Below are 14,470 nucleotides of genomic sequence, written 5' to 3'. Positions count from 1 at the left end.
TTTCTTAGAAACTGTGAAAAGCAATTTCTCACCCAAAGAATATAATTAAATTATACTCTGATTTATCCTTATGAAAAATTTGCACAAAAAAAGAATGATTCTTTTACGTCAATTCTTTTAAGTCAATTACTGCAAATTAATTTTAACGCTTTTCTTCAGTACTATTAATTATTTTAAATTAAAAATATACAAAGTATTTTTTCAAGATATGAAACATAAGATAAAGTATTTTTTCAAAATACGAAATATAAGAAAAATGAATATCAATTTATTAATTTAAACGTACAATTTTAAACTAGTTTTAAATTGTGGTGCACAAACATAGCCTAATTAATCTGATCGATAAAATAATCAGAGAAAATGAAAATTTTCATCGCGTTAACGTTTTTTTTCTCTTTCTCTGAGAATCGTGATATGAAAAAATGGCAATTAAATGAAGATTTAAAAGCGTATACGATATTCAAGCAATATTATTCACAATGGCAGCGAAAATCTATAGTTTTGTAATGTTAAATAATTTTGACGCGGATGGAAAAAAACGTACATAAGTTCAATAAAACAAATCCAGATTCCTGATCGTACTCGCGAAAGTATTTTTAATACTCTTGGTCGAATTTTTCAACGCTATCGCGGCTATCGCTCGTCGATCTCCGATATCTATCACTTGATTTCACCGGAAGCGGAAGCGATTTCGTGCAAGATATTTTAAATAATTTTTATTGGCGCATTCGTTGAGGATTTATCGTGATAAAAATCACCGAATATTATCACCGGTGATTTTTGTCACGATAAATCCCCGATGAATGCGCCAATAAAATGGGATAATGATAGTTTATCGCCGATGTTTGTTCCCAAATATATATAGGTATTTACGTTACACGTGAAAAGATCTTTAGTGAGCGCGACTCGTAAAAAGATTCACTCAGAGAGAACGAGATAGTCGGCTGTTTATTGCCGCGATGGAATTAAGCCGCGATGGTTTGCTTACTTTTAAAAAGAAAACTATCATGAGGGCTCCTGCATCGAAGGGATATATAACTCGGCGTCAGCAGGTGCAACGATAAAAAGAGACCGCGAAGAGAATTGTCCTCGAGTGTACTAAGGGACCTGTTTTTACCGGTAATAAAGTTTACGAGGGGGAGTTGAATCCATTATTCGAGTCTTTAGGAGTCTTTAGCTAATTTCTCTTTCTCGATTATTTTTATTAACGGTTCGTCTAGCATTCGTCACTCGCGCGATTATCTGAAATAGGATTGGTTAGCAATTTCTCTTGCTCAAATGTTACATTTGTTATATTTTATTTTTAAAATATTTAAAAAGTTGGAAGTAATACTCATATTTATTAATATGATTTATATATATAATATATAATAAAATATATGATAAAATTCATTCTGATTTATACAAAATGACATTCGTTTGAATTAATTCAATTTTTAACTAGGATTTATTGTACATTTCTAAATCAGAAGTTGTCCCATAAAAATGATAAAAAAAAAAATGAATTTTCGTGTAGTTTATATCATCGCATATTATTATTACAGAAGCAAGGAACGAAATAAATCGACGAAATGTTTTGGCATATTCTGTCAACTGTGTAAAATTAGTAAATGACATCGGAATAAAGGGACATCGTCCACGCCGTGTGACATCCTCCGATAAAAACTCTATCGAATTTATCGTCTGAGCGTGACAGTCACTGTATCGGACAGTTGTAACAGTCGTTGCGGAAGTCGTGCATCGAACTCCGCATTGTGGAAGGCGAATCAGCGCTGGAGAGTTTCCATGCCACGCCAATACCGTCACCGTACACCAAAGTGGTTATAGAATTTTTCAGCTGAAAAATCCGTTTATCCCGGATCCGCCTTATCTGAGAATAGCCGTATAAGGCAACGTTCGCTACAATGGACTTTCTGAACTCGCGAAAAACAGCCAAACTTGAAATGGCGACTCATAGATGTCCGATATTCACGTAGATGTCCGCATAAACACATATAAGTGCGTACAGATTTATTTTGTTAAAATCGTTTCGTTTTAGTTTACTACACTTTCATGATAATAATAAACATGTATAAAATTATGTGCAAAAATTATTTGTAGATATGTATAGAAAATATTGTTATAGATATGTGTAAAATATTCCCACACAAAAATCATTGAACTCTGCATATGCTTCTTTTTCTGATTTCGATTTTAGATGCCTCAAGTATATCGTCTCCTAGAAAGATGTGCTTGTCCCCCTTTTTAGCAGTAAATTATAAATAATAGAAAAATTATATAAGAATTTATTTGATTTTTGTTCATTCCGCGCAAACAATTGCGTAAAAATCAGCACGATAACTCGAAGCGCGAGGAAAACATACCCGGAAATAACATCGAAGTTTATGAAGCGGCCGGAACTTGGATGCAGCGGAATCTTGGAGCGAGCATCGCTCGAGAGTCGTTCGGAATCGCCATCGGAATTGTTTCTATCAGCGTCGATATCGCGAAACGAGCACTTTTCCGCGAACTCGGAATGACGGAAGTTTTTCGACTGAGAAATCAGTTTGCTCGCGATACCGCCTTATCGCGGAAAGAAACAGAGAGGATTCGTTTCGCTAACTTCGCTCCTACGAAAACACGGTGTGTTCTCGCACTCCCGCGAGCGAGACAAACGCTCGTTCCGGGATGAACGGAGTCTCGGCAACGCTTTTCCGTACCGTGTCGTACACCTACATTTACCGGGCGACGCGCTTATGTAAGTGCTGACGCAGTCGACGACGGTTCGCACGGCTAGATAAGAACGAAACTTCATTGTGTCAGCCAAGTGCATCGAACAAGATGGCATCTTTTGTCGTGGCTTTGAGAATCTCCACCTGACATGATTCGGCTTTCCACCCTGTATGGAGTTTTTCTCTTTTAGTGTTCGATGTTCGAAATTCGTTTCGCGAAATAGCATTGTAATTTATCGAAATAGCATCTTTAGAGTTGCGAAGATGTTAAAGTTGACTATAGTGTGATTGCAGCGACGCATGATCAAATTTTTTTACTGTTATATGATTTAGGAGAGAAAAGAAGAATAAAAAAATGAGTTATATTTAAAAAAGCTAAACGTTCTGTGAATCTAATTTATGAGAAAAAAATCAAGATTGTTCCGCATGTGGATAAAAAATATGAGCAAATTTTTATCTACGTAAAATCAAAATTGTTTCCCAGGTGGATAAAAAATATGAGCAAATTTTTATCTACGTAAAATTAATTAAAGCAATTTCGTTGATACGAGAATATCGGAGAGAATCAGATTCACATTGAGAAATTCGCTCGGGCACAGTCAACTATTGTGCTATTCAGGATTAGGCAAGATGACATCTTTTGTCGTGCCATCGACAATATCACGGTAACTCAATTCCGCTCGCTTCTTTCGGATAAAGGTTCCTGAGATTCTGCAGGACTTACTCGAATAATTTCGAATATACGGGCTTTATTCATGTTCGGTAACGTAACCGATTGCTCCACAATGTTCTCGTTACGAGGAGAATTCTTGATTTATCATTTCTGCAAGCTTTCAGGAAACGTTTCCTAAACGTTGAATAATCGCAGTAGAGCAAAATGCTTTGCAAAATGTAACAAATTAATTATTTTTTATTTACAAATATTTTTATATATTTATTTATATTTATTTATTTATATTTATTTTTTATATATTTTTTAAAACGATATTTCTATATAAATATAAAATAAATAATAAAATAAATATAAAATATAAATAAATATAAAACAAAAAAGTTATAAAATTAAAAAAAATTTCTCTATATAAATGATAATGCGTCGTGACAAATGAGGAAACATTCTCTCAACTTTAACATGTCAATAGGAAGAATCTTTTGGGAAAGCGCTAGAGCTGTTACATAATATATACATATCACTGCGATCCACCCAACTGGGGATGTCGCAAACAGAGAAATTAAATATTTCTATGTCTGCAACGGACGAGACGAGAAGCGGATCGATAATGCAAGAGACATAAAACAGCCGGTGCGCAAAATGAGGACCGGAGAAACAGGGAACGGCGCCATACATCAAACCACTACGCATACCCCATACATCAAACGACAACGCATATACCCCTACCCCAGAAGATCTCATAATAGAGTATAAAGCTACCCTTATTATAATTCATGAGGACATGTACCATGGCACATTCCAGGATTGACCGTATTATTAATCCATAAGAATAGGAGGAAACATGACGCATTGCTAGATGAGATTCTGCAAAACTACGTAACCAACGGTCCATCTCGCGTATTCCATAATTTATTGAATTTAAATAATACACAGGGATATAAACATCCTTTATAGAAATAAATTGCACGGAGGCAGAATTTCTGCTGAAATTGATTGTCCGTGTTATGCTAGATTTTATATCTCCTTAACATATTATAGACTATTTATATGTTTTTTTAATTAATCAAGTGATAAATTGAACAGAATTTTAAAACTCTCTTTTTATTTAATTTTACTTCATAAATAATTTATTTAATTTTACTTCATAAATAAATTTATAATAAATTAATTAAATTAATATATTTAGAAATTACAGTTAATAATAAGTTAAATTACATGCAGTCAAGTATACAAAAAAAGAGTATATAAAAAATGAAAACTTCATATAAAAATTATTATCATTATAATACAGAAAAATTATACTATTAATATTATAAATTTAATATACTGAGATATTGAAATATGTATATATTATAAAATTTTTGTGAAATGATTTTTTTTTAATGAGTGATATGTAAAATTTAAAAAATCGTTTTTAGCTTTGATTTTTATAAAAATAAAATATAATTTATAATTTTAAGTCTCTCTTTTCATTATTTAATTTTACTTTTTAATTTAATTAATTATAAATAAATTTATAATTAATTATATTAATATTTACAAATGACAATTAACAATAAATTAAATTGTGTGCAGTATCGAAACATGTAATACAGAGAGAGGAGATTATAGTATTAATATTATAAATAAATTATATGCCGAGATATGTATGTTACAAAATTTTTGTGGAATAAATTTTATATTTTTAGGAGGATATGTGCGTAGCATCATGTTAATTATATTTTAATTATATATAAAAAGTATGTCATTGTAAATAATTAACAAAATTAGTATAAAATTTCTGGCTTTGTTGACAGAATAAATATGTAAAGTATTCGATTTTATTAAAAGCAGAATCATTTTTATAATAATCTCCAAAATTATTGAAAGATCGATTATTTTCACGTTAAATATAATAGATCGCGCGTGTTTACGAAGTAGTAACTGCAAGTGCATAGTCAGACGGTGCGAGTAGCGAAATCTTGTTACGTCAGACAGAAGAGATAGGCAGGCAAATAGATAGTTCTATCGCGCTACGAAACGGATCCGCAACCTCTCGCAACTATTTTTCTCCTATAATTTTTCTCTTGACATTTGTTATAGAGGTTGGTATCTTTGGCGTGATCATAATTCTTCACGTGACGGCATACACAACTCACACATCCAAATAAAGATTTAAAAAATCTCTTGAAATATTGCGCTGTTTCTTAAAAAAATAATATTTGCAATTTTCCTGCGCATCATATTCTTTTTTATCTTTACTTTGAATGAACTACTGATTTATACGGTTTTATTTGGTTTGATTCAGTTTTATTGTACTCTGTCGGTTTTTATTTTTTTAGAGATTCTTCATAGTTCAATCACATAATGGATTTACATCACAAGCTTCTCCCAAGATCTTATCTCAATAATGTAAAGCAATACGTTTAATGAATAATATCGAGTATATCAAGCTTCTTATGCAACATGCAAATTTTGTATTATCGGTATGGATGGAAATGTATAACGAAAATTATAAGAGAAAATAACTTTTCGATAACGAATAGCGTATTTACAAAACATCAAAATGTTTTTGTAAATTCGTATATGCTCGACGGTTCAATGTTTGAACTTTGCTCAAACATTGAACTAGTATATATGGATACCAAAATTTAGAAACATCTAGATTTTTATTTTCTTGAAACATCTAGATTTTTATGCCGTCTAACGATGTTGAAAAATGTCAAATAAATAAAAAAATTAAAAAAATTAAATTTTGTTTTTCTGACTTCAGATTTGGATTCAAATTACATTAAAAATGACTTTTGTACTTCATTTGTAAAAAAATAATAAAGATTTGAACACGAAAATAGGTACCATTTTTTATTTAACTGACAAAACCAACATCATTATTTGACATTTTTCAAAATCGCCAGATGGCATAAAAAATTAGATGTTTCAAGCCAAATTTTGGTACCTTAGAAGTTAAATTTACTTTACAATTTTGGGTGAGGAGGTGGCTGATTTGATGTGGAATGACCCATTTATATGGGTCATTCCCCGGCCCAAAATTGTATTAAAGTATATATATATATATATATATATATATATATATATAAAATTATATATGCATATCTTTATTTATTCATATATAACGTTATTTTCTTATATTTGTAAAAAAAATAAAATGAATTATATTTTTTCCTAATCCTAAGCTAATATTTGTAAAATTCACGATTGACGTATTATACTTTCATCAGTTACCGTTTATGCAGCTTCAGATTCTCCTCGCTGTGATTCATGAGGCCGCAACTAAGAGAATTTTCGCGTCTATCAGAAATCAAGGCGATATCTCATACGTAGGAAGAAAATAAAACTTACATCACGCATCATATCCGATAACTCACGCGAGTCCAAGTTCGTTCCGAGAGCACGTTATATAAAATTAATGAAACGGATGAAAACGGAATGAATCTCCTTCCATTTTGAAGTGAAATTAATATCGTCTCACGCGATATCACGTAATCGAGAAGCATATGAGAGCGAATATGTATATCAATAGTAAATCACGTTCATTCGCGCGTGGCTGACAGGTTTCGCCGACACTATCATGTTTGTCCGCGTGAAATGCATGTTGCGGCTGCAGGCGAAAGACGGTTGCGAGGCGCAGGAAATTAGATCATCTTGAATTGAGAGGTTGGTAGTCTAGTCGTTTCAGCGCCAAAAGAATTGAAGAAAGAGCGAAGCTGCACTATAAACTCGCCAGTACAAGCTCTTCAAGATGAACAGGATATTGAGCGCTCGATATCAAAGCAATCATGACTACAAAGGCATCTCTTTAGCAATTTCATATTAACCCTCAAACATATAAATTATTCTTTTTTTAATTCATACATTGAGAGAGAGAGAGAGAGAGAGAGAGAGAGAGAGAGAGAGAGAGAGAGAAGGGCAAAGATATATCATACATTTTTATAAATTTGAAAATTTATATATTATATATATATATATATATATATATATATATATATTATTTATAACATATGTGAAGAGACAATTATTTTCATATTAATTTAGGACAAATGTCACAAATTGATGTAAATAAAATTTGAATATGCATATTTATACAGAATAATTTAATCATAATAAGTATTAGTAACATTAATTATCTATTTATACATGATATTATATGTTGTAAAATGTACAATATTATTATAATATATTCAAATATATATTCAAATATTGGCGGTGTCAATAATGATTTAATTAATTATAGGATTGGGTTGCGCTTTGGTCTCTCTAATCGAAATATGTCAAATCTAAATAATAATATAATATTGAAATATAATTATTTAAAGTGCGATTATTCCTCTCTCTCCCTCTCAAATAGAAGAATATGATTATCATAAAATACCATTCCAATTATTTTATTGTTTTCGAACAGAAAGATTTGCTGTACAAAAAAATTATTTCCAAACAATTCCATTATCTCCAGATCGAGTGGATTCACACGATTGTTGCCAAGTTTTGTTACATTATACTTCGTCGACCATGCACAAACTGAAATTTCGAGCGAACGATACTCGCGTACGCTCGACGAAAGCGAGAGAGCACATTAAAGCAGCCCACGTTTTTATTAGCGGTATATTGAACGCGCGGGGCAACAAAAGCAGGCAATACCATTAAGCACAGGACCTCTAAACTTCGCAAACTCAATCCTATTGCTTTCCCAATTTCCGTCGTTTTGCTGCCCTTCGCTTCTTCGCGAATTCAGGATCGAGAATCGGAGAACTCTTCCACGACCTTCGGCGTGAGAGCGAAAAGAGTCATCTTTTTTTTTTTCGCTCGAAATCGCGCGAAACTTTGTCCGACTTTGAATTCCTGCGCTTTCGCGTTCGCGAACGAGAATAGACGTACAAGAATTCACCTCGCGAAGAACGCAGCGAAGCACGTTTCCGGCGTCGATTTTTCCTGAAGTGGAATTTATAGCACGATCCGCAATATTTCTCCATCCATTCGCAGAGACATTTTTCAACATGTTTTTTTTTTTCAAACAAATATATACGGAACTAATCTTGCCGCGAAGAAAAATGTCGATTTGCGATGAAGTGGATTCTTTATATTTTGCAATGTTTGAATAAAGTCGTGAATAATGCAAAAAAAATGATATCAGTCTTGAAAATGTGATAATTATTGTAACGTTTCCATCAGTCAAATATCATCAATTAAATAGTAAACAATTTAAAATATTAAAATAGAATATATATATATATATATATGTATGTGTACTAATCAATTATATCATTCTAGATATTTATTGAATTTTTTAAGACACTTCATTATAAAATGTAAAAACTTGCATATGTAATCATATTATAATAACAATTAGATTTAATTAACGACAATTTAATAAAGCACGTGCGGCAATGTGAAAATTAATGCATTTATCGAGGCGCAAAATAATACAAATAACATTGCTGATGTTAATTATCGATATACCTTGACAGCGCATATATCGCGAAAAGAGATGGCCGATTAATATTTATCGAATGACAAACGATAGATTCTCGCGTGATTTCCAGCGCGATAAGAGATAATAACAAGTATCTTGAAACGACTATAATTTATATTACATAATCATAAGCATATACAGAGACTATAAATGCGGGAAGGTTTCGCGCGAGATTTCTCAGGGATGGACGTTTCGAACGACTAACACGCTTGACATGTAACAAGGATGTCAATGATCTATGTGTATCGATAAGAATTTATGATCGCGGCTTTATCGCTTTTCTTGGGAGCAAACTCGAACTCTTCAACGGTCTGAACGTATTGGAACTTTATGCCGCCTTTGAATCTTTCATGATGTAAAAAGGCGTTGTCGGACAGCATACGAGGATAGATTGCGACTAGGTGGGTCAAGTGGATTTTCGCTAGATGTGGAATCTCGTGATTCTACGGTGCGAAGAAATTGCCAATTACAATTTTATTGAGTCCGCAAGATCCTTTTCCGTTATTACTTTATTCATTAATTTTATACGCGTTATCTGTATTTATATTTTTTTTCGCAATGTGAAAAAAATCAAATTAAAGTTTCCAAATTTGAAATTTTCAAATTATCGAGCTTCAATATTTCGCGGCACATTCGCAGCGTATCATTATCTTTTTTTAATGAAGCTATGGCAGATGGAACAGATTGAGGTTGAATTACTTTCCGCAAGAAATTACTGAAGATATCCGACAACGGAAATGGATTCCTTCCATCTTACTTTGATCGTGTACACGTTAACGAGAAAACGTATGAGATCTTTCTTCGGCATCTTTTAAAAATTATGATCATAATAAAATAGATATATCGAGAAACCGTGTACGGTAATCAATCATTCGTTTCAGATTAATTGGATAAGAGTTCTCTTCTATAGATGATTGCATATGATTATTTTACATTTTTACAGGCGAGAGGAAATATATATTGTTCTACGATATTCACGAGTTCTCATCGTTCTTCTTCGGCGAAGTAACTGTCACTTGACGATTTGAATGTAACATGGTTTTATCATGATACTGCATGAATTTCCAACGATACGGCCGCGATCTTGCTGATCATTTCCAAGGAATAATATCCGCCGAGAGAATCACGTAGCTGTCAATAATAATGTATAAACGAATTGACAGGCCAATTTCTGTGTCCCCTCTCATATGTTCTCGTCGTCTTCTCACTTATCCCAAAGTACTTGTCTCGCGAGAGGATTGTCAGACGGTAAATCGTGTTCAATAATTGTACGGGTCGATACATTATTTAAAGACACTTCGAGAAACTTGTCTAGCTGCCGTCTATTTGCTCTGGAGAATTTATTCCACGAGACAATTTTGTGACTGTAAGCAATCGAGACATGTCTTCCGACTTTCTCAATCGACGAGGCAAGTGGAATAAATATTGCAGAGCGGGACGTATCATGTCTCGAGCGTGTCTTGCGGATTTCTTAAAATTCCGAAGAATGAGAAAAACACATAATACATCATCTTATGAAGCTCATTTTAGACATTAGTATATATATATTACATATACAGCGTAACGTGTACAGCGTAATATATTGGCAAATGTTATGTAACAAGTTACTTACATGGCGCTGCGAGTATCGGGTATGTCACGATTGCTCGGAAGACCGTCGGAGGCTTCCTGATTGAATTTATTCCTCGCGTATGGATCCTCGCCTGCGCGCAGACCCCCTCTCGAGACGTACCTGTTGCGTAAAGAAAATTATCGCTACACTATATCTTGTCGTTATTCCTTCGCGCGTTTCAAATCTCGATGTCAACCCAGAATACACGGAGTTGCCTTGCATCGGAACGCAAAAAACACACGCAGCGTTTATCATAACGTGATTATAACGGCACCTCGGGTCAGTTATAATTGCGGGATAACAACGCCGACGAATAACGTTGAGGGAATGAGACATTCCAGTGTAATGTGCGGTCGGCAATAATGCAGAAATGTCGCTAGAATGAGAAGCTGCGCGATGAGATGCAATTCCTGGTGGAGCTCGGTGGAAAGTTAATGCAAGGATGGAGCTCTCGAAGATAATAGATTCTTGCGCCGAACGTGCGAAATAATTAATAACGCCGAGATGTGCCAACTCTCGGAACTCAAGTCAAGAGTCGAGTCGCGCCGCCAACTGGATTAATATTGCATTCTCGAACGCCTTTGAAATGCTTATGAAGACGTAGCACGGCAACGAAAATATGCCCGCGAAGTGGATAAAGTTCGAAGTGTAGCCCGTTAAGCTGATTATCGCGAGGGAAGATCGCCGACTCACCCCTGTTCGTCGAAGTAATTCCACGTCACTCTCGGATCCGGGGTCGGTGCTGGCAGGAGCTCGGATGACATTACAATGGCCGTGCCATCCTGATCCACGTAGCCGCCAGAATTCCCGCCAGCGGAGAGCGCCAGAGACGCGGGCTCTTTCAGTCGTAAAGCTCTGTTTTCATTCTGCTAATAGAAAGAAAGAGAGAGGAAAGTAAATTTTCGATCAGAATTATGTCATGATAACTTATCGCATTTCAATTAAACTAGACATTGTAACAATCGAGAATACTTTTTTTTATATTTTATGATATTTCACAGCTCCCGATAAATCATAACTATGGTACGAATTCGAAAAATTACATGATCAAGCGCATCTCTAATTTATTAAATGATAAATGTTTATTGTCGTTCAATTTTCCATTAGAATTTGACGCATCTCGATTAAAGTAGATAGATATCGTAACAATCGAAAATACTTTTGTGCTTTACGATATTTTAAAGTCCCCGACAAATCATAACTATAATACGAATTCGGCAAATTCATCCATCACGAAAATTCATACATCATGATAGAACGATGCATCTCCCAATTTATTAGACAATAATAAATATTTGTTGATAATAAATATTTGTTGTCGTTCAATAAATTAATTTTATTAATTTAGGAGACTCTACGCGCGTTTGAAACCGTACTATGTAGACATACGTTCAAATAACGAAATATAGTATATCTCGCGCTGATATAACACAGTTACTGTGTATCTCCGTTCCCCGTTCAACATCGCCATGCCATCCAAGCAATTTCCCGGGATCGACAGGATGGTCTTGGTCCTTTGTAACACGACGACTGTCGTCTCTCCCCGAGCACTTGGCTTCGGCGTGGGAGTCAATTGTAAGGCAAAGACGGTCCGTTCTCCGTACTGACACATCATCGATATACACCGTATTGATTTCGAATCGTTGGCGAAGGTTCTCTCGTATCGCTGCTGCATTGTACCTTTGCCGGGGGATGCATTGTGCCGTATGTAGGTCCATATGTAGGTCATCGAGTCTTGCTCATTAGATTTCTTCGATCCTCGCGATGGTGCGACATTTTCGAAGATGACAGCAGAGATCTTTTAGCGGACACACGACCTCGATACGATTCGCCGTCTTACGTGGTCGAACTTAAAATCGCTCTTATTTGCGCGAGAGGAAAACGCAAATCTAGCAATTACCTTCATTAGTCAAAGAATATGTAGTTGATTCGCTCAGTTCATTCTTATCATAATTAATTTCAAATTAAAAAATATTAATATAATATCCTTCTTCTCTCTGAATTCATATGGGATAAGACTTGAAATAAATCTCTGATTTAAATATATATATTAATAATTGATTTGTGTAATTACATTCTAAAAATAGAATTACGAGATCGACGATATAGAATTTAGTCAGCGGATTTTACTTTTGAAGTATCAAACAGCAGAAAGTACACAGCCATCGATTGTCGATGGAAAAACGGTAGTAAGCGCTCTAAAACCTATGCAAAGAGTAAATGGCGATAAGTGCAGCAGAGCCATTAATGCGTCGCATTGTACGCCGAAGCGGGCAAGCGATCGTTAGTTTCACCGCAAATTCTTCTCCGAACCATCTCTCCATCCCTCCTCCCCGACTACTACGATTCGAATGCCAGTATTTTCCGCGGAAGGCATGGATCGTTAAGCTTATAGCGTCGATCTCACGCGCGAAAACGTCCGATAAAAGAAGGCGAATCGAGCGGGGGAGTATAAAATGGGGCGGATGAAGGAAATGCGCCGGGAAAGGGGATGATGGAGGGTGGACGTAGAGAAAGCGCGTGCAAAAGCCCGTTGATGAAATATTAATTCACGGATTACCGAATTAAACCGGAAACGCAGCCCGGACGGCACAGCCCGCGGCAAGCTGTTGCATCCGGTTTCATCGGCGGCGATGTCGCCACGTGATGCCGCGAACACCCGCTTTGCCGTATAAAACTCGATAAAGCGCCCTCGATACGATCAGTCACCGAGGGGTCGTTGAAAGCAAAAGTGGCGTGTGAATCAATATTTTTATTGTTTTAACCCGCTTCTCTCTCTCTCCTTTCCTTCCTCCCTCCAATCTTTCGTCGTGTGCTATAGTAATCTAGTGTAGTTGGATGTCTCTTCAATCGTCTATTCGCAAAAATAATTTTGTAAACAAAGGACTTTGCAACAGATTCAGTTGTAGTCAAATACAGATTATTAACGTGTAATTTCATTTTACATTCACAGCGTGTAATTATGCCGTGTCTCAGATCGGAATTGACAATTTCACGCCCGTGACATATTGGCAATATTAGCGCGCTGCCAGTAATATCGGTTTCCGGCTTCTCGTATCGGATTCCGGTGAAGGCAATCTAATAACGCCGTGTTACAGGTTTAACTGTGCGTGTAACTGCATACTGTTGGATGCAAGACGTCGCATAGAGAGATGGTCCGTTTAACGTCTTCGGTTAGGAAACCCTCGTCTAGCAATCCGAGAAGTCACGATGCGGAGCGCATCCCTTTTATCACACACAACTTGTGTAATAGAACGACAATCGTAACACTGTGTAATCCTGTGTGCAATTACATATTTTATGTATGTGCAAAATTAAATTAATTAATATTCATAATCTTATTTAAATAATTAAAAGCAGGATCATAAAAGCAAGGTCATAGTGACATCCCCAGGGTTTTTCATTGTATGTAAGCAGAAAGAACAAGACAATACGGTGATTATTCCCACGATATTTCTTATACTACGTTTATATATTACACGGAAATAACGGTCGACACCGTATGATATATCGGGACACACATATCGATTATATCAACCGTGAACTAAATCGACCGTTCCGTAAATTGCGAAAAAATGTACCGTAATCTTTCACCGAGACTGTTTTATTGTGCATATTCCCGGGACAAATTTGTCTTCCGTTGGTTTTACGAGCGCAAGCGCGTCGCCGAAATATTTCTTTTTACGCGACACACACGTGATTCTCATAAAATTCATTGCATATGCGCCGATGCAATGATACGCAAAGCCGGAAATGCCTTCTGACGAATGCATAGGATGCTCGGACAATGATCGCGCGCAGAGATCGCACGTTTGTTTGCAACGAAATCACGGAAGTGCAAAAAGAGACATTGAAGTGAATAATAAAAAAGAGAAAAACGGAGGAAGGGAGAGATAAACAGAGCACGTCGGGTCGGCAGGATTCGCGGGCCGCTGATGCAGCGGATATGATGCAGCTTCGAATAATGATTAGACTTTGATTTATGCTATTTAACAGCATCACGCAAT

The 14,470-nt window shown here is 35.4% G+C and overlaps 1 protein-coding gene across 5 annotated transcripts in view; it reads right to left on the bottom strand.

Moving 5' to 3' along the window:
- LOC105249375 (polypeptide N-acetylgalactosaminyltransferase 2) overlaps window positions 1–14,470 on the bottom strand; it is a 216,551-nt gene that overhangs the window by 33,247 nt on the left and 168,834 nt on the right. For 4 of the 5 annotated variants that reach the window (XM_025406038.1, XM_025406035.1, XM_025406037.1 and 1 more), the window contains 2 exons: window positions 11,157–11,332; window positions 10,464–10,583 (listed from right to left, as the gene is read on the bottom strand). In XM_025406038.1, the coding sequence (XP_025261823.1) occupies window positions 10,464–10,583; window positions 11,157–11,332 (296 nt within the window). The remainder of the gene's footprint in view (window positions 1–10,463; window positions 10,584–11,156; window positions 11,333–14,470) is intronic. The other variant, XM_025406036.1, reaches the window with a different exon arrangement.

Source organism: Camponotus floridanus, unplaced genomic scaffold (genome assembly GCF_003227725.1).
Source record: "Camponotus floridanus strain SB8 unplaced genomic scaffold, Cflo_v7.5 scaffold13, whole genome shotgun sequence".
NCBI lineage: Eukaryota > Metazoa > Arthropoda > Insecta > Hymenoptera > Formicidae > Camponotus > Camponotus floridanus.
Note: the sequence above shows the minus strand (reverse complement) of the source record. Positions and strands in the feature narration are given on the sequence as shown.